This window comes from Cebus imitator, unplaced genomic scaffold (assembly GCF_001604975.1).
Source record: "Cebus imitator isolate Cc_AM_T3 unplaced genomic scaffold, Cebus_imitator-1.0 Scaffold407, whole genome shotgun sequence".
Lineage (NCBI taxonomy): Eukaryota > Metazoa > Chordata > Mammalia > Primates > Cebidae > Cebus > Cebus imitator.
Window position 1 is genome coordinate 1,461,398 of NW_016107722.1, and position 24,288 is coordinate 1,485,685.

A 24,288-nucleotide genomic window follows, 5' to 3' on the forward strand; every position below is an offset into this window, starting at 1 on the left:
GGAATCCCGCCAGGTGACATGGAAGCATCACGTACAATGGAGATAGAACACTGTCTCCTGAAATTGGCCCTCAGCAGGTCACTATTCCAAGATGACAAGAGTTTCAGGGGAATGGGAGGAGACAGACGCAGAAGCCCATGAGCCAGGTGGTGTGAATGGGTGAGGGGCCATGGGTACAGAATTGTAGACTTCTCGGGCTAGGTGGTGGAAAAGGAGAATCAGAATGGCCACTGGAGCAGATGTTTCGATATTTATCTTGAGTAATGAAAATGTTTCCATATGCTTTTATTCATCATCCTTCCTTTACAGCTCACTCTCAAACTGTGAAGCTGAGCCATTTGGTCCCTGGCATGGAGAAAGGAAATAGACGCACACTCACACGTTCACCCCCTTCTGTTTATTACCGCTTACAGGAGGAGAGCATGTTTCTCTGTAAGCCTGTGCCTTTTCTTCAAACACATCCAGATCTTGTCCTCTTGGGTTCAGATTGGAGTCCCCAATTCTATCAACTACTACAGAAAAACAGCAGATAGTGTTAAATGCTAAATATTTCTGGAGTAATAATGCCTTATACTAGTAAGGTGCACTGTATACTTTTAAAAAATGTTTCACCCCTATTGGTGGATTTGGCCCTTAGAGCAAACTTCCGAAGGTAATCAGGAAAGCAGCTAGTATCCAATCTTAAGAAAAAGAAACTTAAGTGGGTCCAAACTCTTTAGCAAGTTGTTTGCTAAGGACTTGGAAAAGCTCTTCAGCTTTGTCTGTGGCCACTCTGAGCCCTGCTTGGCTACATACAGTGTCCTTTCATCCTTTGTTTCTCCTTTCCTGAAACATGCAGTGGTGGTCAGGGGTCCCTCTTACGTGTTCCCACAGCTCCCTGCCCTGATGCTCATCATACCATGTGGATCACAGAAACTGCAAGCACCTTAGAGCAAAGATTGTGACGTGTTTTTGAACCCCAGTGCATAGCAGTCCCTGGTTGATGACAGTACAGGTTGATGCACTCTCATGATGGGTGTATGAGAGAAGGAGAGAAAGAATGGATGCACTAGATATAGGAGTCCTGTCTGTTATGTGAGAATGCCAATTCTCTTACACAAAGGGAAGGACGGAGCTAGAGACACATCGCATGAGTGTTGGCGACACTTCGGCTGCTCAAATCTCTCTTTTCCAAATGGTTTGCAGCTGGTTGTTGTCATGTGCCCAGGAAAGGCACTGAACCAGCCTTCCTCCAAGACCCAAGTAGCCACACCAGGGCTGGTATAAGCCAGAAAGTCATTTCCTTCCTGCTTCTCTACTGAGTGATGGCTGTGGTCAATGGTGGACCCGACTTCCCGCTGTCTGCTCTCAAAGGAGCTCCTGGGCTTTGTAACAGCATGTTGGTTAACGAACAACTTCACTGTGGCTCTTGGTGTTTATCATGTGGGATTATATTTTCGGTATGAAGGACCAGCAAAGAGTTGGGTGGATTCCCAATTTTTTTTTTTTTGTCAATGTGGAGAATTAATTCTCACAGTTAGTCAAAGGTGCTACATTGATTTGCATTCCAGCCATTTCCCTGTTTCTTTCTCAATTTGGGCACTCTGTTTTGAGTTCAGGAATTCATTTTTAAGTGTCAGGAACACGACCTGTTGGTCACAGTGCCGTACTGGTGATGCCGGCGTGAGCAGGGGATGGGCCAACTGGTTGTAAGCCAAGTGTTATCTTTGAGACATGGCTTAATGTTTATGAGGGGAGAAAAAACACAAAATTCCACGTGATTCCTGGGAAGCTATATTTTATAGAAAGTATCCAACATTATTCACTATGTCTGGTTTCTTTTTTTATTTTTATTTTTTTGGTGTGGTTGCCTCCAGTAGAAGAATCAGATAAGATTTGAATGGGTCATGTATATGTTTCCTGTTTGAAGGCTCTTCCCATAACCAAAATCTCCTCCCACCACTAGCTGGAGAAACCTTCTGGCCATGTGACAAGAGCAGGCAGGGGTTTGGTGCGATTGACAGAGTGTCCCAAGCATGCATTTGCTCATCCCATTGACAGCAGCTGCATAGGATGGCCTGGCAGGGATACATGTGATCACCCCAGCTTGGCTTTCCTAGCCCCTCTTCATAGGGAAGCCTCGTCCCTCTCTTGACCCTTACCTTCCTTAGTCTCCTTAGTCAGGGGCTGGACAAGGAAGTCAGTGTCCCCCACAACCCAGGGGCTGGTTGGATGGTTGAAAGGACCCCGACGAAGGGTCCAGGGGTTCCCTACTCAGCACAAAATCCCATCAGAAAAGGTGGTAGGTGCTCCCCTGGTATAGGTCAGCTAGCTCACCTCCCTGTGCCTGTCCTGGTCACATCAACAGGTCAAATCAAGGAAGCGGGTTGCATGGTAGTGTCTAGATGCTGGGAACTAGCTGGGCCTGCTGCGGCAGCAGGGAAACCGGGAGTGATCGGGGCACACCTGACTTCTGCGTAGACATCTGCCATGTGTGGAAGGAAGGTGGCAGATGCAGAAACTCTCCTCTTTAAGAGAAAAAAGGACTTTCTCCCCTAAAATAATCTGGACAGTGGCCCTGGCCAGGTTTGAGAGACAATTCTGGTAGCTAATTAAATTTTCACTTCCTTCATAAACCCTTCGTGCCAAGTAGGCTAAGGCATAATCCAGGCTCCACTTCCCACCCCTTCCTGCCAAACAAAGCAGGTTCCTGCCAGTGACAGGGTGTGGCTGTTGGTGTTCTCACTGCCCACAGTTGAAACACAGTTGAAATACACACGTCCAAGGTTGCCGTCCTCAGCTTTCCTTTTTCTGATCTATTGATTGGAAAGGTTCGGGTGCAGAAATGATCATATTTCGTATGTTTGCATTCCCTGACACCATCAAGCAAGTGTTCTTGGTAAGAGAGGACCCAGGAATGGATTGGATACTCACACATCAGGCTTTTTTTAATGCCCTTGCTATTCTGAGCTCTCAGAAAATCAAATATTTCAGCCCAGGCTCGGTGGCTCATGCCTTTAATCCCACCACTTAGGGAAGCCGAAGCCGGTGGATCACCTGCCGTCAGGAGCTCCAGACCAGCCTGGCCAACATAGTGAAACCCCATCTCTACTAAAAATACAAAATTAGCTGAGCATAGTGGCACATACTGTAATCCCAGCTATTCAGAAGGCTGAGGCAGGAGAATCGCTTGAACCTGGGAGGCAGAGGTTGCAGTGAGCCAAGATCGTGTCACTGCATTCCACTCTGGGCAACAGGAAGACTCTATCTCAAAAAAAAATAATAAAAGAAATAATGCTTTGTTAGTAATCGGGGCCCAAATTGTCTATGTCCTTTCCGGGTCCTAGGAAGACCTTTATGTGCACAAACACAGGGAAGCAGCTTTGTTGCAGAGGGCCCACCCCACCCACCATGTCACCCAGGGCCCCAGGCCCCCGAGCCCCAGCCACACTCCCAGCCACAAGCATTTGGGCCTCTGCGGGCATCTAGCACAGAGAGAAATATCTATCAGAATCAACTTTTTTTTGCTTTTTTTTAATAAGTATTGCCTGGTATATCAAACCAAATGTACAGAATGATCCAATTTTACTATACAACACATAAAGACATACATATATAATATTAGAGTCTATACATATTCCTCTCCAGAATGATCCTTGTAAAACTTGTCACTGCCTTGTTCGAAACCTTCCCTGGTTTCCCATCTTAGACTAGATTCCAGCATCTCTGCCCTGGCCCGAGGCCTCCAGGTGCAGGCCCAGGTGGCTGACAGGACACCATTGCCCACCTGCTGCATCACAGGCCTCCTTGCTGTTCCTCAGACTCCCACTTCAGAGCCTGTGCCCTCCACCTGTAGCGTTCCTCCCCAGGATCCTCGTGCCCATGCTTATTTGGGTCCCTGTACCAATGTCACCCTCTCCAGGAGTGTCCCCCTCACGGCAGCCCCAGCCCGTAACACAGCCCCTGGCATGATATAGTTACCTGATGGCCGGTGTCAACTCCCTGGGGAACCCTAAAGGCAATGAGGCAGCTACGATGTGGTCATTTTGTACACAGGGAAACTGAGGCACAAAGTGGTTAAGGCCTTTGCACTTGGGAGTGCAAGAATTCAAACTCCAGCCTCTGACCCAGAGTCTCTGCTCTTAATCACTACCCTGTGCTTCCTGTGCCATGGGCTGAGTGAAAGTGTGTGTGAACGGGCTGTTTCATCCAAAACAAAGCATGCATGGGACGCAAAGCCACCATGTGACTCAGCTTTGTTGTACAACTTCTAAAATGTGTGACTGTAAAATGTATAACTACATTTTATGGAAATACACCAAGGAAGCCAGAAAAGGAAATGTACCAAATTGCTGTAGTGGTCATCTCTAGATAGTGGGATTTTCCAGAGGTGTGTATTTCCTCTCTATACCTGTCTGTATTTTCCAAGTCTTCTACCTGGGCCAATATTGGAATGATAAAATGAAAGTGGTCCCTCTTCCCAAAAACATTCTGATGCGGGTACCAGCAGCCCCGAATCCTGTAAGAGGTCAGGGCAGGGGAGGGCAGGCACGGAGGTGGACGACCCTTCTTCCTGAGCCTAACAGAGGTCTTCCTGCTGTCACCGTCCAGGACATCATCGAGGGGGGCAGCCTGCGTATCCCGCTCCAGGAGCTGCACCAGATGATCCTGACTCCCATCAAGGCCTACACCTCCCCGAGCACCACCCCGGAGGCTCGCCGCCGGGAGCCCCAGGCCCCGCACCAGTCCTCACTGATGGGCTCCGAGAGCCAGAGCCCCGACTGCAAAGATGGGGCCACAGCCACCGGCGCCACGGCCACCCCCTCGGCTGGTGCCAGTGGCGGGCTCCAGCCGCACCAGCTGAGCAGCTGCGACGGGGAGCTGGCCGTCGCTCCCCTGCCGGAGGGGGACCTCCCCGGGCAGTTCACACGCGTCATGGGGAAAGGTAGAGCCCGATTCACCTATTTCTTTTTTTCTTCCCCGATACCACTAACCAGAGCGACAGTTTCCTGAGGGCTTCCCTGGGTGCGGGATAAATTCCCTGTCCAAGTAGACATCATTAGCTGCATTTTACAGATAAGGAAAGTGCAGCTCAGAGAGGTTAAGCCTTTGGGTTTGAAGTGCAAACACTGTGACCCGCCGAGACCTCCTCTTAACCCTGGCTCCTTTCTCTCCAACTCCCTCAGAGCAGGGGATGCCAGCCCTTTTATTACAGTGCTCATTATTGGACCCTTGTGGGAAGAAGGTGGGAAGGAGTCTGAAAAAAGATGATTTCAGGAACAAACCACTCACTCAGCTTCTCACTCTCTCCCTAAAGCAAAAGTGGCAGAAAATGAGTGACAAGCTGAAGGGGCACAGATGGCCTTTAGCCAGAGCCAAAGATCTCCCTGTGTGGAAGGATGCCAGCCTTGGCAGTGGCCTGTCCTCACCACTGAAAGTGCTCTCAGATGCAGCCATGGTTTGGAGAATTCCTGGCATAGAACTGTTTTGTTCACTTTCTCCCATGTCTGCGTTTATATTGTCTCTTCAGAGCTGGCCTGCCATGCGAAATGCTGTAGTACAAATAGCTTGTGTTTATTTAGCTTTTGCTCTGTGGCAGACACAGTTCTCTGTGCTTTACCTATAGAGCTTACTTAGTCCCCAAGTTACCCCATTTTACAGAGGAAGAAACTGAGGGATGCAGGCTAATTAGGTCACCTGAGCTTACACAGCTGATGGCATGGCTGGAATATGAACCCTGCAGTCTCTCCATCACCCACATGGTTACCACTGTGCCTTCTTATCAGCTCAAGATAGATCAAGGTTAAGTTTCATGTGATGGTGATAAAATCCAAACCTAAAGAGTCACGCGTCATCTGGCCCCTTCCTGTTACCTCCACAGCCCTTACCACCTCCATTCTACACTCCAGACTTTCTATCTTTGAGTTCTCAAAAGTTTGCATATTTTCTTGGCTTCTGAGCCTTTGTGCGTACCTCCCCTCTGCTTAGAACCTAGGCCCCTACTAGTTGATACAAAGCCTTCATGTGAATTACAAGATGGCGCTCTGTCTGGGTTGACACAGCACTGCTAGTACTCACCTTGGCATGCACTTGTGCAGTGCACAGCCTGCACATCCACATGTGACAGCCTTGCCTAGAACACTCTTGCCCTCACCCCATTCCCTTCACCTGGGTTATGCCTCCTCCTCCTCCAGGTCTTACCTAAGTCCTCATATGCTCCAGGAAGCCTGCTGATCCACTGGGCCAGGAGAGGTACCCCTTCTCACCTGCCCCATGTCCCCCTTTCCTTTGCTTGTCTTAGCCCAGTTCACCCTGGATCATAATTGTCTGTCTGCTTGACTGTATCTTCATTAGTCTGCAGCGCTGTCACACCAGTTTTACTAGCCACTCAGTGCCCTGCTTGTGGCACAGTGCTTATAGTAGATGCCTCATAAGTAGGTGGTACAAAAATGAGGGATGACACCAGTATCTAAAGTTAGGCCTTCCCACAGTCCCTCCAAGCATACATGCTGGGTGCACACTTGTCAAGGAGGGTAGGATCCACAGCCTGGTCCTTTGGGTAAGAGCACCCCTTTCCACCCAGGCTACCCTCTGCCCTTTGGGGGGCAGACCCTTATTTCCACATCCTTGACAATGTCCACCATTAGAATAATTTATGCTTGATTGAGCGTCTTACAAGACATCTTGATTATTTTTTAACGTGGTAATGCCACCACTTTTCCTTTGGAAGGGGAAAACCATTTTTTCTCTGTTATTGTCCAATATTTCAGACTGTTTTAAAAAACCAAGTTTGCAGTAAGAACAACCCCCACCCCTCCACCACCCACCTTAAGGCTTGTCCTAAAAAAAGACTTAAATTCATAGTAATCTGGTTGAGGAGATGACTCACAGCTTCCCTTGGAGCTTGATGGCCAGGGTGGGCCCTCACGCTCCCCCACCCACCACTTAGCTGTGTTGGATTAGAACAGATTTCCCCGGGTGAAGACACAGCTCTGCCAAGCCCAAGCGGAGGAGCTACTGAACACGCGGTGCGTCGCCCTCCTTCCCACGAGACCCACACTGCTGTGGCACCGCGTCTTCATAGTCTAACTACGTTAAAGGAAATTGTAACCCCATTCACACTCAACATACACAATTCAGACTCACAAACTGGTGGGAAGTGAAAAACCCCAAACCCGCCCCCCACCCCAATCCCTGCCATCCTCATTCCCAGGGATAGTCACTGTTAAGTTTGGGGATATCCTTTCAGAAACTTCATCATCACACGTAAGCACATGCCTGTTCACGTTTACACACACGCAGGCCTTATTTACATTCTTTTCTATAGGTTGGTGGGTTGTTAAAAAATACTATAGCCTGGCACAGTGGCTTATGCCTATAATCCTGGCCCTTTGGGAGGCTGAAGGGGGTTGCTTGAGCCCGGGAGTTCCAGACCAGTCTGGGCAACATAATGAGACCCTGTCTCTCAAAAACAAAGAATCAAATTTAAATTTAAAAAGTATTACATACTTAACGGTATTTCAGTCAACACAAATAGCACATCTCATTTTTTAAAGGTGGCATACTAGTCCACTGTATGCATAAACTGTAATTTATTTAACCAAGTCTCGATTGTGGCAGTGAGGTGGTTTGCAAGTTTTTGTTATTACAAACAATGCTACGCTGAAACTCTACGTGCAAAGCCAATAAATAAATGGGATCGTGTGGCCGATTGCCCATGCAGGGTTAGGGACAGAGGAATCAAGTATGATGCCAGGTTTCAAGCTTGGTCTCCTTGAGTGTCAGACATTCTTACACTCTGGCTGACTCCCTTTGTCCACCCATCTCCACCGTGGCCCTGTAAACATGACCATGAAATTCGGGGCCTCGTCCCCTCTGAACGGGCCACACTAACATGGCCGTGAGAAACCCAGCGCGTGTGTGTACTCCGCCCGTAGACAAACTCTGCTCCATCCTAATTAGCACTGACTTGAGTGTGTAGGTGAGCCTGAGCCTGTGTGTGCATGAATGTGCATATCACTCTGAGAAAGCAACCCTCTGAGGAGTGAGTAGCAGGCCTCCTGCACATGTGCACACCCACATACCTCCCCGTCTGCAGGAGGTGCCAGCTCGTTCCTCCAAACACAAACGCCACTGCCTCTGCACCTGGCGAGGGGTGTGCACTCATTCATAAAATCATGGAGGCTGCTCTCTCTGACAGTGTCGGGGGCTTGGATGCTTTTGAAGCCCCTCACAGCCACTTTCAAAGACCGAGCTCAGGATGCTACTGTTCTCTGCTGTGTTCTTCCTCTCACCAAGTGTCTTATTGCAGAAAGCTTCACATAGAATGGCATGACTGGAAATAATCCAAGGGGCGTCTCAAGGCAAGGGCTCCCATGGTGACCAAACCTTTAACTTCCATGGAATGAGGAGCTCTTGGTCTTTTTTCTGAGCCTCACATAAAGCTGCAGACACACATGCCTCTCAGAGTGTTGCTCCTGAAGGCAGATGAGAGGCAGGTCCCAGAGATTAGAAAGGGGTGCATTTTTCTAATTCATCTTTTCTTTTTCATTCACAGTGTGCACACAGCTCTTGGTCTCCAGACCTGATGAGGAAAATATAAGTTCCTATTTACAGCTCATAGACAAGTGTCTAATTCATGAGGTGAGTAGTGACGGGTTTTACAAAACCAGTTTGTTTTGTTTTGGTTTGGTTTGGTTTTTTGCTTAGAAATGGTTCTCAGTTTCTATGATGTGATCATTTTAGTCTCCAATAGCTTGTTTTTGAGTGGTGGACAGTTATTAATAGTGTTGGGCAGAACTAGGCTATGACAGCCTCAAACCCAAACACAGCTTGAACGTTACTTTGGTGTCCAAAGATTTGCCCAGACGGAGCAATCTGATGTGCAGAGAACACCTGTGACGCCTTCTGGCTGCAGAAGCAGTCCCGGGTGACCAAGCCTCGGAGGAGACGACACCGAGTCCTGCTGCCTCGCCCTGGGCATTTTCAAGTCTTCTTAAAATCTTGTGTTGAACTCTTGCCTTTTAGCTCAGGGAACTGGAGAGAGGAAGGGAGAAGGTGAGCACATGAAAGAATTAAGGCATGTGTATGTGTGTGTGTTTAGCCGTGCGGTTGTTGCAGGGATCGTATTCGCTGTATACCCTGTAGGAGGAGGCCTGAGGCAGGCTGCAGGCGAGCCTCCTGGACTCTCAGGCACAGTCGTCCTATACAGAGCGAGGAAGACACCTGGGCATGGTGGGACTGGGCAGCTGTCTGCACTGGTGGCTCTCCCTGAGGGGCATGTTGGGAGAAGGCATCTCAGACCTAAAACTTCAGTGACCCCTTGGGGGCCCCTCCCTCCCCACAAATAGTTACAGAGACAAGCTGTAGACTACAGAAAACTTGGGACCAGATAAACCTAGGGCAGTGAAGACTTTTTGTAGGATCTTGATGTGAGAATAAGATGGCAAAGGGGGCGGTGGCTTATGCCTGTAATCCCAACACTTTGGGGGGCCGAGGTGGGAGGATCACTTGAAGTCACAAGCTTGAGATGAGCCTGGGCAACATAGCAAGACCCTGTCACTATAAAAAAAAAAAAAAAAAACAGCCAGGTGTGGTGGTGCACACCTGTAGTCCCAGGTACTTGGGAGGCTGAGGTGGGAGGACGGCTTGAGCCCAGGTGGCCAAGGCCACAGTGAGCTGTGATCATATCACTGCACCTCAGCCACAGCGACAGAATGAGACTCATGTCAGGGGTGAAAAAAAGACAGTAAAGGCCCCAGGCCTCCTTGCCTTTGCTGCACTGGGAGCCAGTACCCCAGAAGTCCGGTGGGCTCCGGTGACGGACGGGAGGTACCCAGTGCAGCCAGGCCCCTTCTCCGCTTCCCTCTCGTGTCCTCACCCTCCCAGCTGCCCATGGGGCCTCGGCTGCTGAAGGTCTCATTCGGTCTCAGGGCCCTCCGCTGCTACCCACACTTCACATACAAGGCACAGTCCCCTCTGGGGTTTCATCCAGCTCCCACTTCCCCACTTCCCCAAATCCTCATTTTTGCAGTTTCTCCTCTTGGTCACATGGATTCTTATGTGCCCAAGCAGCTCTCGCCAAAGCTGTTAGTGTGACAACAGTGACCAGCTGCTTAGGTTGGGGGCTCAGGCACGCCACCCTCTGAAAGGTCCAACTATACCAAAGGACTAGACTTCTCACTGGAAAATAATTTCTTCCCTCTCTAATGGCTTCCCTAGAGCACCCAGGCACGGTCTAAAGCTTGTCCTGCAGGCTTATTCGTGTCTTTGTCTCAAGGACAAGGCTGCCTCCCGACAAGCCTTGACTAATCCTTTCCTATTTCCAGTCCTGACACGGGACTCATTTTGGTTGGGAAAAAGCCACAAAGGAAGAGAAGGCAAGAACACAGTGAAGAACGTTATAACTCATTCATTCCATAGATCCTGACGGAGCACCTGGGCCCTGTCCCCAGTTAGGCAGGTTATAGTAGTGGGAGAATGGGTGAGATGGAAAGAAACAGGCCATCACAGCCATGATGAGAACGCCTCTGATAAGGTCATCCCCTGGAGCCAGAACAGGGCATTTCCGTGGAGGAACCCTCTCCACACTGAGACCTGAAAGGCAAGCAGGGGTCCTGGTGATAGAGACTCAGATCGTAAGGAGGCAGAAGAGAGCGGTGTCTGCAGGGCTCTGCGTTTTGTTGGGAAGTAGGACATTTGTGGGTGGGCTGGGGCAGTCGGAATTGGGAAGATTTCAACTTCTGATTAAAGCAAACCGGAGCTCTGCTTCCTCTCCCACACCCACTCTCAGCATTGATACTGGAGGACAAGGCACCGTCCACCTTGCCTCAAGACAGCTGAGCCCATGAGATAGAAATAATGAGTCCTCCAGCTGCCTGTGCCACACAGTCCTCATTGTCCCTAATTGTCCCTAATTGTCCCTCACCAGGCCTGAAACTTTGGCCTGATGCTTCTTGCTTTCCTGCCATCTTGCGTGTCCTCCCTGGGTACCCTGGCTCTGGTTTTGTTTTTTCCCCTTTACCTCTGTGCCGCCCCAAGTGACAAAGATGCACTGGGTGGTCTCATCTCCTCTGATTGCCCAGAGGGGCCTCTCGTGACTGCAGGTCCCAGGCAGGCAGAAGCTGGCGAGGTGTCTGCATGCTAAGTTCATGTCAGGATGGAGGGGACTGCGTGCTGCTTTGGAAGGGAAAATGTTGTTCAGGGCTTTTTATGATTTTAGTTTGAGAGAGAGGAAAAGCGTCTGAATAATTTTCCGCAGCGCCGGTTATTCTATGTGGGCAGCACACGCCCTGCCTGTGAGGCCCGTGGAGGTGCACAGCCTCCATCCTGGAAGACGGTTCGCCCGGGCACAGGGAGACAGGACGCTCTTTCACAGTCTGGACACGCTGTTCCTTAGCTGGCTGGGAGCAGGGAAGGTATTGACTGAGCCAGGACACCTCCCTTCCTCCCTGGGATGGAGGGACCGAGTCCCCAGAGTCATGAAAGGAAGGATAGGAAAGTTCTGAATTTTACTTCTGAGACCAGTGACTTTGACTCCTGAATTATCCCAGGCCTCTGGGCACTTCACTGTGTCTTGAGGTGGCTCCGGAAAGGTGGGCTCTTGCCTCTCTATGAGCCTTCTCATCCAGCCGCATACACTGGGACACCATAGCCATCTTCTTCCAGACAGATGCACTGGTCTGGGCTTGAGGGGGCCAGGACTTTGGAATGGTGACTCGGGTGCCTGGCCAGTTGCCGGGCATGAAGCCCCTTCCCTTCCCCTCCAGGCCTCTCAGGAAGCTGCTCCCCAGTCCAGCCTGAGGCTGCCAGTGAAGGAGGCTGTGGTGAGATATTGGGCATCATAGCCAGTGCGGATCCCCCAAAACTGAGCACTCCCCTGTCAGCCGGGAACCAGTATTCAGTGACCCATGGAGGCAGCCATGGCCTAGTGCCACACCTCCCAGCTGAGAACTGGGCCCCGCTCTCACTCAGCTCCTCTGCTAAGGGGCTGGCTCCCACCTGCAGCCCTGAAGGAAAGGAGCCAGCTGCCCACTGAGGTACTCAGGGAATGCGCTCACCTCCCCATGGAGGTGTCAACATTCCCACCTTCTTGGATGCTGCTTGCCACCCTGGAAGATGTCATGTCTGTACTGTCTTAGGAAGCACATCCATGAAATGAGCCACTTACTCCCTTGCCACTTGGAAACTCAGGCCAATTGTCCTTCAGGCTGGCTCCAGACCAGCTGAGTATTGTAGTTCAGAGACCTTGCAGTCATTTGCTGTGTGCCATTGTTGGAGCTCGGGGTCACTGTTGAATACCTAATGTGATGAACAGTCGTATACCACCACCAAACGGCCCGTCTGTGCAATCCGAAACAAAACCCCAGTGTGACGTCTTCAAGTGGCATCTATTGAACCAAGAGTGAGGCACATTCCAGGTATTCTAAGTGCTTTTCATGTGTTACTTCATTCTCACAACATCCTTTTGAGGGAGATATATTATCCTCAGTTTCTAGAAGGTACTGAGTCTTGGGCAGAGGGACGGGCATAAAGGCGTGGAGGGATTCAAGTCCTGCCCGTTGGTATCCAGAGCCTTCCTCTGGCCCACACCTCTCCTCCCCATGTCATCCTGACCAGCATGCCCACATCTTGTGTCCTGAACAAGCCAGTCAGAAGCAGAAATTATCCCCTCCATGTTAGTCCAGCAGAAACACCTGCCTTTTGCCCAGTTGCCTTTTGCCTTTTGTCCCACGTAGCGGGACATGCAGGGAGCATCCGTGACCAGTGAGAAGGACTGTAGAGGACAGCCACATCCTCACCTCCTGGCCCTCCCTGATGCATATTCTTAGTGGCATCTGGCTAAGGTCACCCTGGAAGAGGGGTTTGTAAGTCCTCGATGATGTTTCTGCCACAGGATTAACATCCTGCTTTTGTCCACGGAGCTCTCCTGGTGTTTAGGTCCTTAAAGATGAAGCATCATGGGAAAAAAATGGACCTATTACTTTTTTTTCTCCGTTTAAGGAATCTGTTTACTTTATGGAAACTAGTTATTTAGTCTGTTGCTAATATTTTATTGCTACTTAAAGGAATTCATGCCTTATTGACAAAACTACTTGAGAATTTTCTCTCCATCCTTGTTACTGCAAATCAGTCAAATCGCCTGGATTTCCCATGGCACGTGTGCTGAGTTACAGTTGGAGGGGATCCATATGTGACGTGGGCCCTTACCGGCTAGAACACCTCATGCTCATGCTCTGCCTGCAGCAGAATTACCAGGGCACTTGCTACAAACACAAACTCTCTAGACACCCCTTCAGATCTAGTAAATCAGGCTCTGGACATGTGGAAGGGGGCCGGGGTAACTGAACTTTGACTATCCCCTTGGGTGATTCTGATATATCATGAATCTGAGAGTCCCTGCCATGGAGACTCCTAACCCACGTAAAGTCCTTTCCTAGTCTGTGGCAAGCACAAAGGCTAAACATAAAAGGAAATATAACATAGGTAAGAATTTGTTACAGGGCAATAGGCAAAACACACACACCAGTTTTACTAGAAAAGACCTGAGAAGCCATCAGACCTACCTATTTTCCTAAACTTTAGAGAAGGTTTAAGTCAGGACTGGCACACTGGGATTTTTTAAGTCAAGGGACCCATTAACTGGAGATATCTCAGCAAAGCCCTGAAACACAGAGAATATACTCCATTCTCTGACACCCTGCAGACCACTCTAGGGTGACGACACACCATCAAGCAGATTGATTTTTGGAGTGGTTGAGAATTTTCATTGACTATGAAAATGCAGGGGGCCCGCAAAAGCCAGAATACTCAACAATCAATTTTGCAATTCATTCTTTGTTAACAAATAGAGTCTGGAATGGAGTCAGGAGGGAGGGGGAAGCTGGGTACGGATCTGCCAGAAATGTAACCAAAAATAAGGGCTGTCAACAGCTTGATGCACGTATCTTACCAAGCACCACCAACGCCAGATAACTTCAATTTTCAGAATAGGCAGCTCCCAAATTAGACTGACTACTGTTTGGACCAGGTTGGAAACAGGTGAAGAAGCAGCAACGGCAGAGACTCCAATGTTTTCCTTTATTAATTGCATGTTTCTCCCTCTAATGCCAGGCTGCGTCACCCATTTACAAGTCCCTGTTTGTTTTTGCAGGCATTTACAGAGACACAGAAAAAAAGACTGTTGTCATGGAAACAGCAGGTGCAGAAGCTCTTTCGGTCTTTCCCTCGGAAAACCCTTCTAGACATATCAGGATATCGACAGCAAAGAAAGTATGTTGGGATTTCATTCTTTGTAATGCATGGTGGTTCCCCTGGCACCTCGGTGCCTACCTCAGTTCCTGGGGCTGAAATATGGCAGGGCACCATTCCTTGTTCACAAAGAGGCCCTGTGGCAAGTTCCAAATCCGTGGCTTCCCCAGGTGGGGTTGGGAAGAGGCTGTGAAAGCCAGCAGTCCCAGAGGAAGAGCTGAATGTGAGCTTTTGTAACTTAATTTGCATTGTCAAAATGATGGTAACGGTCCGGATGGGTATCAGACGGGCAAGTGGGTATGATTTAATGAATGCAGGAAAACACAGGATGGCTCACCCACAAAAGGGGGATCTGAAAGGACAAAAATGGGTTGTTCTATCTGCACCTTAAGTGGTAGTGTAATTTTTTTTCCTCCCTTCTAGCTGTAGACAAGCTAATTATAGTCAGTGGCAGGGTGAAGAGCCCAGCGCTAGGCTATTTTGGTCTGCAGTCTCATAGTGGAGCAGTACAATTCTTGATTTTTTTCATAGTACTTCAGCTTCTTGCATACAGTTAAAAATAAGCCTGGTTGTGCTTTAGAACCCATTACCTTAATATAGTTTTAAACGGAGGAATCCAATTGCATATTAAAGATGAACTGGAGTGATAATTTGCAGGAGAAATTAAGGGTAGAGCAAGGGTTGAGTTAAGCCTTAAACAATGATAGGAAATTGTTGGGACATAAGGGAATGAAAAGGTAAACATCCTGAAAAATTAACATTCTATTTCACGTTTTTAAAACATGAGCAGATAATTTCTGCACTTGCACCTGAGTGGTTCTGAATTCATTTCTCGGTGCGTGTATAGCAGCTCTCTGCCTGTCGTGTTAAAATTTTGGGCATTTATTTGCGTAAGTGTACCTTAAAACATCACTGTTTTGTATTTAAGGGAGATAGGGCCAGTTGGAGTTTGTGAAAAGACTTCATGAAAGATTAATTTTAAAACCTAAGTGTGATTACATTCCAGTATGTATAACGCTTATTTATTAAACAAATATTTATTTAGCACTTACATATACCAAGTGGTATCCAAGCACTTTAAGAATATTAATACATTTAATCCTCGTGACAACCATGTGAGGTAGAGCTGCTGTTAACCCCAATTTACAGACGAGTTTGTAGGCAGCAGCATAGGGGATTTGAACCAGACAGGCTGGCACCAGCTCCAGCTGCATGCTTTTAACCTTATGGAAGCCAGGCAACTCTCGTGGTCTCAGGCTGATGAGTGGAAAAGATGGTTCAGGCATAGTGACACTCTTCAGGACCAGTTCCCTAGCCCCAAGCCCTCTGGGGTTGCCAACCCTGGTGGGCTGGACTAGACTCCCTCTTTGCCCTGAGGGTTCCCGATGGCCCAGATGAAAGGCAAGGTCCTTCTCGGTCTCCTGCCCTGGTGCCTACTCCCATCCCAAGTGGCTTTTCTTAAGAGCAGCAATACTTTTCCCAGGTGAAGGGAAAAGGTTCCAGACTCCTCTTGCAACACCAGGCCCTTGAGAGACAAATTCCAAGACGAAGGAGGCATTCAGAGGTTGGAGATGAAGATGGGGCTTTCAAGCTCTTTGCTGCTCTTCCAAATGTCCCACCCTGGCCTCTGTCAGCCCTGTGCTGACATTGGTCCACATCCGAGAGCCTTCTGGAGGTGGAGCAGGTCATGAACCTTGACCTCTCCAGGGTGTTAGTAACTAACACTTGGATTGGGCTAGCTGAGGTTTGCCAGGTTGGAATCCTAAGCGACGTCTTTTGATTCATTAGCTGTGAGTGAATCGCTTTTGGATGTTCAACTGGATGTTGTGAAAAGGCTAGAAAATGTTTTATACTCATAGGTATTTTCTCTGGGATCTTTTTGTGCTATTAATTTGCTTTGAAGACCTATTTCTCCAATAATACAAAGGTAACTGCAGCCCAGCCCCTGCTTGAATTATCACAAATCCCCAATTAATTGGTTCTTATGAATGTTACTTTATCAAAGACTTTTCATGCATTTCCACATTTCAGTGTAATGAAATCAGATTTAGAAAGGTAAGGCAACAGAATGAGGAGGGAAAACTTACTTTTGTCGCTTTGTTCTCTCCCCAGAAAGCATGATGATTTCATTAAGCCTAGCGATCTTAAGTAACCCAAGCATTCACTCTGGTTGCCAGCAACGGCAACCCACCGCAAAACTAGTTCTGTAATAACCAATGAAGGGTCCCCACTTTCAGGAGAAAGATGGCCTAGCCAAATTCTCCCCCCATCACATCCTACCCTCAGCGCCCCCAACAGCCAAGTCCTAACCCCACGAGTCCCTGGATCCCTCCTTTCTCCATTGACTCAGTATCCCATAACAGAGTCCTCTGCCCACATTATATTGCTTATGAGTATAAAACAGTCTTGCCTTCCTGGAAGCACACATCATTTTAGCATCACTCATTGACTCTGTATTTTGCATATGAAATAACTTTTTTTTTAAATCCAACCAAAAAGGAAAGTGAGAAAATGCTATCCACACTAAAGAAGGAAAAATCATAGCAGAATACTGAATCATCTACCAGGTGGCCAAAATTCTGACTTCAGAACCCAAAGGACTAGTTTTCCTAGTTAACAACAACAAAACTACCTTCGGCCCTTGCCTCCCCTTCACATAGGCAGGCTGACCTTCCTCCAAAGGAGGTCTCTCATAAGTGAAATTTATTCTACCCCTCCTGGCCCCAAGTTGTTCTTTCAAACCAAAAAACTTAAGCCTTAGTAAAAATAAAAATGAAATCTTTTAAAGGGAAACATGGGAGGAAAAAAGGAAGAAAGGCCAAGATAAAGATCCCAAGAACCTGTGAGTATAATCCTCACTACATTTAGATGAGCTTGTGACCAGAATCTAGAACTCTTTCCTTGGCTGCAAAAGCCTGGAAGTAGGAAGATACAAGCCCAGAGTTCTCCTTCCTGCCCCTTCTCCCCCTAGGAAATTTAGGAATTCCGGGGAGAAGAGAAACGTTTTCTGAGATCCGCACTGCTGGCTCAGTTGCCCCTCCCCCTACACACAGGCACAGCTCTCTTTCTCAGGAAATGACTGTTCTGTAGGCCCCTATCACCCTCAACTGGTTAAACTACGTCAGCCCTGCTTCCCGGAGTCTCCCCACAGGCTTGGTAAACCTCTCCTGTGTCACTGGAAAAGTAAATCTCTTCCATCTTGTGGCCACTGGAGGTAAAGCATTTCAACTTCAACATCAGTGAATGACTAAAGCTGACTCTTCTTGGAAAGAATGTGCTGGTTCCTGAAACCCTGCCGGCTGCTGTGTAACCTCCCGGACCTGAGGCGTGTTGGAGAGGATACATTCTTCAGTGCTGAAGTCACCCAACCCAACAGGAGCGCTGGCATCTGTATGTGATGCTAGGGGCTCTGGCAGCCTCTCTGCACGGACCCAGGAGAAGCATGGCCCTGCCCTTGTTCTTACGCGGCCCGCTCTGCGGGGAGGGCCTGTGGAGTGAAGGCAGCCTGTGTTCTCGACCCAGAACACTTGCAGACATCATCTCCATCCTTAGATCGCTAGCCCCACGGGTGGCTTCGGCTCTCCCGTTTGAGGATGCATCATGATGGCAGAGACTCATTGGTTCATTCATTCTCCTGCATTCCCTGTGCAGGAGCTGATGCAGGCACTGAACATGCATGAGTGATGAGGCAGACATGAGCTTACATCCCGGTGGGCCTCACAGGCTTCTCCAAGTCCGCCACGCAGACAGGCTGAGAAGGAATCAATGATAGGATAAAAGAAAGGAGCACTGGGACAGGAGTCAGACCCGGTTCCGACCCTGGCTCTGCTGTTTTCTTGCTACGTGGCCTTTCTTGCTATGTGGCATGTGAGTGTCAAGATCTGTGTCCTCATCTGCAGCAACATGGGTTGGAGAAGATGCAGCAGCAAGGAAGGAGGCAGAGGAACGTGCTGGGCCTGTGTGCCAGTGCTGCCCCCTGCTGGCTGTGTAACCTGTGCACAAGGATTACTTCTCCAGCTAGAAAACAGAGAATACCTACTTTGATAGGGTTGTTGCAAGGATCGAAAAATAATGTCGAAGTCCCAGGAAGCTGCATGTGATATAACCTCTCAGATCTTAGCTGCCGTTTTAATTATGGCTGTTCGCTGGCACAGAGTTCCCTGTAGACCTCACAACTGTTAAAATGTGAGCAGAGGCAGGGCACGGTGGTTCACGCCCGTAATCCCAGCACTTTGGGAGGCTGAGGCAGGAGGATCACTTGAACTCAGGAGTTCAAGACCAGTATGGGCAACGTGGTTGACCCTCTCTCCAAAATGTAAAAATGTGTGGTCCCAGCTACTCAAGAGGCTGAGTTGGAGGATTGCTTGAGCCTGAAAAGCCGAGACCAGCCTGGGCAACATAGTGAGACTCCATCACTACCAAAAAAAAAAAAAAATAACTGGGCATGGTGGTGCATGCCTGTAGTCTCAGCTACTCTGAAGGCTGAGGTGGGAGGATCACCTGAGCTCAGGAGGTTAAGGCTGCAGTGAGCTAAGATCTCATTGCTGCACTCCAGCCTGGGTGACAGAGTGAGACCCTGTCTCAAAAACAAAAGTGAGGAGACCCCCCAAGGCGCCAACCCACTGGAGGCCTGGGGCTTGAAAAGGGCTGAGTAATAACTGATGCTCCCTTTCTTCTCTCTTTGCTCTCACAGTCGAGGCTTCGGGCAGTCCAACTCCCTCCCGACAGCTGGCTCTGTGGGTGGCGGCATGGGGAGACGGAACCCACGCCAGTACCAGATCCCCTCTCGGAACGTCCCGTCCGCCCGCCTGGGCCTCTTGGGCACCAGTGGATTCGTCAGTTCCAACCAGCGCAACACCACAGCCGCCCCCACCATCATGAAACAAGGAAGACAGGTTTGTTCTGCTCCAGGGAAGGAGGATGGCCAAGCTCAAGGCCTGAGGCTGCAGACTTACCCCCAGGTGACCCCAGGGTGTGGAGAGAGGCCAAGGGGGACCATGCTGGGGGCAGTTGCTGCCATTTCTCACAGGTAACACCACTGTTTACATTGTTCTCTAGGAGATAAAGTAATCCCATAGCTGTGCTTAGGATGCCCAAAGGACCACTTTAACCTTGGGCACCCTCCACAAGAGAGCCTTTAGAAAGAAAAGCAAGACCTATTTCTTCTTTGCCCCATGCTTGACTTTCTACCTCCCAAATGTGGGTTGCAGAAGAGCCTGGGCACTTAGAGAGCTTTCCTTGCCTTTTTATCCTTGGGGAAAACTCCCTAATCTTGGTCCCGGCTCTGGTGGAGCATCCACAGGACAAAGTCTGCGAGAGGATGCTGGGGGAGAGTTAACACATTCTCAGGCCACCCAGAGGTTCTTGCTGTACAGTTTACAGCTGACTTCTCTGGCCTGTGGCTCATACCTTTCTAGCCCCAGACCCCACCCCTGTCCAGTGCCTTCCTAATCCCCACCCACAGAGCTTCAAGAAGCGTGCGCACAGCTTCTCAAAGCTCTGTTGGTGGGGATAAGGATCGGAGGGACACAAGTAGGTCTGAGTTTCTGGGGTCTCAGGAGAAACTAAGGGATGACAGATCAGCTTAAAAACAGAAAAGGGCTCCAGGCAAGGTGGGCAGGATTCACTCCCCAGGGTCCCAGAAAGCCCCATCTTCTGACCATCGTCCCCAGCCCCCAGATCAGTTCAAGACGACGTCACTGCTGGGACACACAAGCTGAGCTGTGCCAGCTCATTGCCAGCTGAGAGGTTCTTTTCTCTCTTCCTCGCTTTGGAGTACATTGTAAGAATCTCAAAAAAAAATCAAATGAGAGGCCTGAAATAGTTTGTGTTCTTCGTTGCATATATTTATAGAACTCCCCCATTTCCTAGAAAAGCGGCAGGCAAAAAGCAAAATCAACAAACGGGATCAAAAGAGTTTTAGAGATAGGGAGAGAGGTGTCCAGATGAAGCTGAGGCTTACAGCAAGGCCAGGGAAGAGAAATTACAGTGAATGGAATCTAAACCCGCTATAAATATGCAGATGCTAGCGGTGGCCTACAAGCCCCTTTTCTAGAAGCTGGCAGAGTTCTCCTGGGATCTTTGCCTCCCAAATTCTTGCGGGGGGGTGGGGGGGTGGGGAGGTGGTGGCTGGACTAACAAGTTCCCTTTTGCTTTTCTCACTAGAACCTGTGGTTTGCCAACCCCGGGGGCAGCAATAGCATGCCAAGCCGCACCCACAGCTCGGTCCAGAGGACCCGCTCGCTGCCCGTGCACACTTCCCCACAGAACATGCTGATGTTCCAGCAGCCAGGTAGGGCCCCGGCGCTTCGTCTCCCCTTGACACAGAGGGGAGGCTGGGATGCCAAAATAGATGCCCTGGCGAACACAGCCGGAAAGTGCTTAGCCTCGACTGTCACCATGCATTCTTTGGAGCTTATAGAAGCCTTTCCTTTTTTAAACTGTGCCTTGCCAGCATGAATAGCGGCGGCTTGGCCGAGAGCCAGCACGTGGAGCCCCAGAGTTGGTTGCAATCTGATGGGGCTATTTTTGATACTAGTCATATTTCTAGATTGATTAAACCAGAGATAGCACAAGAGGGCTTTGGTGGTGGGGAGGTGGGAGGGCGCCTGTGTAGTGCGTGTGGAAAGGGAAAGTGAGAGTGAGACCGCGAAAGAGAAAACTGTTGATGCTGAGACCTTCCCCCTGGTTTGGGCTTTTCTTGCAAAGTGATGACTGTCGCACCAGCCATCTTTACTTGGTTAAAGAGCAACTTGGCACACTTCAAGTCAATTTCAGCTTTCACCATGCTTCCTAAAACAGAGTGGTTGGAATTATGCACAGCTAAGGAACACTTAAAGCCTTTCTCTATGAAGGCAGTGATCTTGTAGACTCCAAGAGTAATACAGAGCCACACGGGCGTGTACTGCACCTATCTGGATAGATCCACCCCGACCCCCACTGCCCCAAGACAGGCAAACCCGAAATGTATTGTACCTGTAGGAAAACACCCTGGACAGTAGAAACGCTCTGTCCAGTCAGTCCTGTCCATAGGAGTTTAAGGAAGGGAAGTGTCACTATGGCCTGGAATAGGCAAGGAAGCTTCTTGGAACACAGCTGAGCTTCAGAGCACAGCAGAGAGTGGAGAGAGGGAAGGCAGAATTACAAGCAGAAGGAATGCAGGGAGCAAGACTGCAAAGGAACAGAATGCCACAGCATGGCCCCAAAATATCTGGCTGAGGTCTCAGAGAGTGGACCTAGGGAGCTGCGAAGATTATGGCCCATGGTGGGGGGCTTTGAATCCAAGGCTGAGGAGCTTGGCCTCTGGCCACTCCCCCCAGGGGGATTCCTCCATGTGGGGGATTCCGAGTGTAAGTCAAGCAGGAGTGTGCAGGGTGGGTGGAAGGGAGGAGGAGGAGAGGACCCACCTCGGGGAATGGCATATCAGGGAGGGGAGTGGCAGCCACCCGGTGCAGAGGCCTGCTCACGTGACTTCTTGAATTCTAAAACTCCTATTTGCTCACTTTTGTTTTAAGCTCCTTTTCTCCATTTCCATACATGTGGCTATTTTTCTTCCTGGAAAGAAACACGATAAAATTTGGGGGTTGTAAAGGCTTTCCCCTGGGGTCCTTTCATCCCATCCTCGGTTTTCATGCAGAATCATGTATAACCCATTCCCAATCCAAGGGAATCTGGACAAGATTTGAAGAGGTCCTGGGCACAAGGAGATGTGTCACCTTGAATGGGTCTTTCACCCTGGCCTCGGTCCCAGGACTGCTGTCTCAGCAGCAGAGTGACCGCCCTCTTCAAAACTTGATGCCTTTCTCAAGGCCTCCTTGATTGTTGCCTTCCTGCCACTCTTGTGAAAGTTCTCAGCCTTCCTCTCTGTTCTTACTGTATCTTCCTGAGCTTTCCCCATCTTAATTGGGAAGACTAGGTCCCCACAGTCCCCTTTCTAAGAGCTGGGCTGTCCCTGAGCACTTTGGGTTTGCTGATAGGATCCTCCACCTATACCTTTGCTTCCTTCCACTGTTCCACAGCAGTACCAAGAGGCTGGCTTGTGCTCAGGGCAACTACGAGCCTAATACCATTTCCACTCTTCATACAAAGCCTCTTGTTCCGTGGTTAAAGAATCAAACAACTACAGAAGGGCCTGTGAACCAAGGTGACTGTCTCTCTCCCCGCCCCTTCCTAGCCCACAGACACAACCCCTTATAGCAGTTTGTTTTCCGTTTTCTCCCCACGTAGTTACCTGTAAGTCTGTAAATAATATGCTTCACAGGCCGGACGCGGTGGCTTACGCCTGTAATCCCAGCACTTTGGGAGGCCAAGGCGAACAGATCACAAGGTCAGGGGTTCGAGACCAGCCTGGCCAATATGGTGAAACCCCATCACTACAAAAAATACAAAAATTAGCTAGGTGTGGTGGCAGGTGCCTCAGTCCCAGCTGCTCAGGAGGCTAAGCCAGGAGAATTGCTTGAACCTGGGAGGTGGAGGCTGCAGTGAGCTGATATCACCCCACTCCAGCCTGGGTGACAGAGTGAGACTCTGTTTCATAATACTACTTATAATAATATGCTTCGCATACTGGACTTAGAACTCTGGAACCCTTCAAGTGTTGTTTTTTGTTTTTGTTTTGAGATGGAGTCTCACTCTGTCACCAGGTTGGAGTGCAGTGGCATGATCTTGGCACCATTGCAACCTCTGCCTCCTGGGTTCAAGCGATTCTCCTGCCTCAGCCTCCCAAGTAGCTGGGACTGTAGGTGCGCGCCACCACACCCGGCTAATTTTTGTATTTTTAGTAGAGACCGGGTTTCACCATGTTGGCCAGGATAGTCTCAATCTCTTGACCTCGCGATCTCTTAATCTCTAGAGGATTACAAACCCACTTCCAGCAAGGCCTTAAAGAGCCTCACACAGCATTTTTAATAACAGCCAAAGCGCAGGGAAAAGCCCACTCTAAATTTCCTAGTTGCAAATAAACCACTGAGCGCTCGACAGGAGTCACTCCTAAGCCCTGCGCCGCACACTCAGCACCATGCTGGGTGGCTCTTCCAGGATGTGCCTACAGGGCAAGGCAGGGCCTGGCCAGGACCTGTGATCCCTTACTGAAGGGAAGGAGGCTGCAGAAGGTCCCTGTTTAAGGGCACGGGGTTGCGGTTCCTCAGCCCTTGCCAAGGGTTCCAGCTGCATCCCCTGCCCTTTGCAATCAAAGGCTGGTTGTCAAGACCACGGGTTACTGCAGTGATTTTTCCTTCCTCCCAAGGAGGCAGCCTGCTACCTAGGAACAACACCTCTAACCTTGAAGCGGGTCCGATTGAAAGCTCATCCTAGAGTCAGGGTCCTCATCCTTGAGTCGGAGCCTCTTCTGCAGGGGGCCTTTCCATACGAAACCGCACAATCTCGTTCACTATGGAGACTTCGGGGCTTGTGGTCAGGCGTTAAAACTAGACGATAAATATCATGTCAGGACAGCAAACATCAGGAAGTCAGAAAGTGGCTTTCATCTCTACACAAACAGGAGTAAAAATGAAATCGAGATGTATAGCCAACCCCAAAAGTAAATACTCAGAAAACTGTTATTATATGATGTTTTCCTCCTGGCTGTTAGATGTCATCAGAGAATCCATTGTAAACTGGGCAAATCTTAAAGACTACAATGCATTTGAAGGATGCTTTGATTCTGTAAACCTAAAATAACTCTACTGATGGGAGACTTTAAATCTCCCATACAGAGAAGACAGAGGACTAGAACCCAGCTCCAAACTGAGGATCGATTCATCAGTTGCCTTGCTCGGGCTTACAGGACTCTCCCCTCGTTCCTAGTTCTACACAATTCATGGGCACTTTGAGGTTCCTCAGGAGTGGTGGTTCGTGTTATTCCCACATGGACAAGCTTTATTTTTTTTTTCTTTTTTGAGACAGAGTCTTACTCTGTTGCCTGGGCTGGAGTGCAGTGGCGCAATCTCAGCTCACTGCAACCTCCACCTCCACATGGACAAGTTTTAGCTCTTTCCTGGGACCAGCCAGGAGAGCCTTCAGGTGGCAATGAATAAGAAACACTGCGAGGTGTAATACACT

At 49.3% G+C, this 24,288-nt stretch overlaps 1 protein-coding gene across 5 annotated transcripts in view; it reads left to right on the plus strand.

Annotated features, from left to right (window-relative positions):
- The window catches only part of SAMD4A (sterile alpha motif domain containing 4A), a 227,871-nt gene that overhangs the window by 189,585 nt on the left and 13,998 nt on the right, over positions 1-24,288 (plus strand). For all 5 annotated transcript variants that reach the window (XM_037731568.1, XM_037731570.1, XM_037731569.1 and 2 more), the window contains 5 exons: positions 4,591-4,924; positions 8,537-8,622; positions 14,132-14,250; positions 18,923-19,124; positions 20,395-20,521. In XM_037731568.1, the coding sequence (XP_037587496.1) occupies positions 4,591-4,924; positions 8,537-8,622; positions 14,132-14,250; positions 18,923-19,124; positions 20,395-20,521 (868 nt within the window). The remainder of the gene's footprint in view (positions 1-4,590; positions 4,925-8,536; positions 8,623-14,131; positions 14,251-18,922; positions 19,125-20,394; positions 20,522-24,288) is intronic.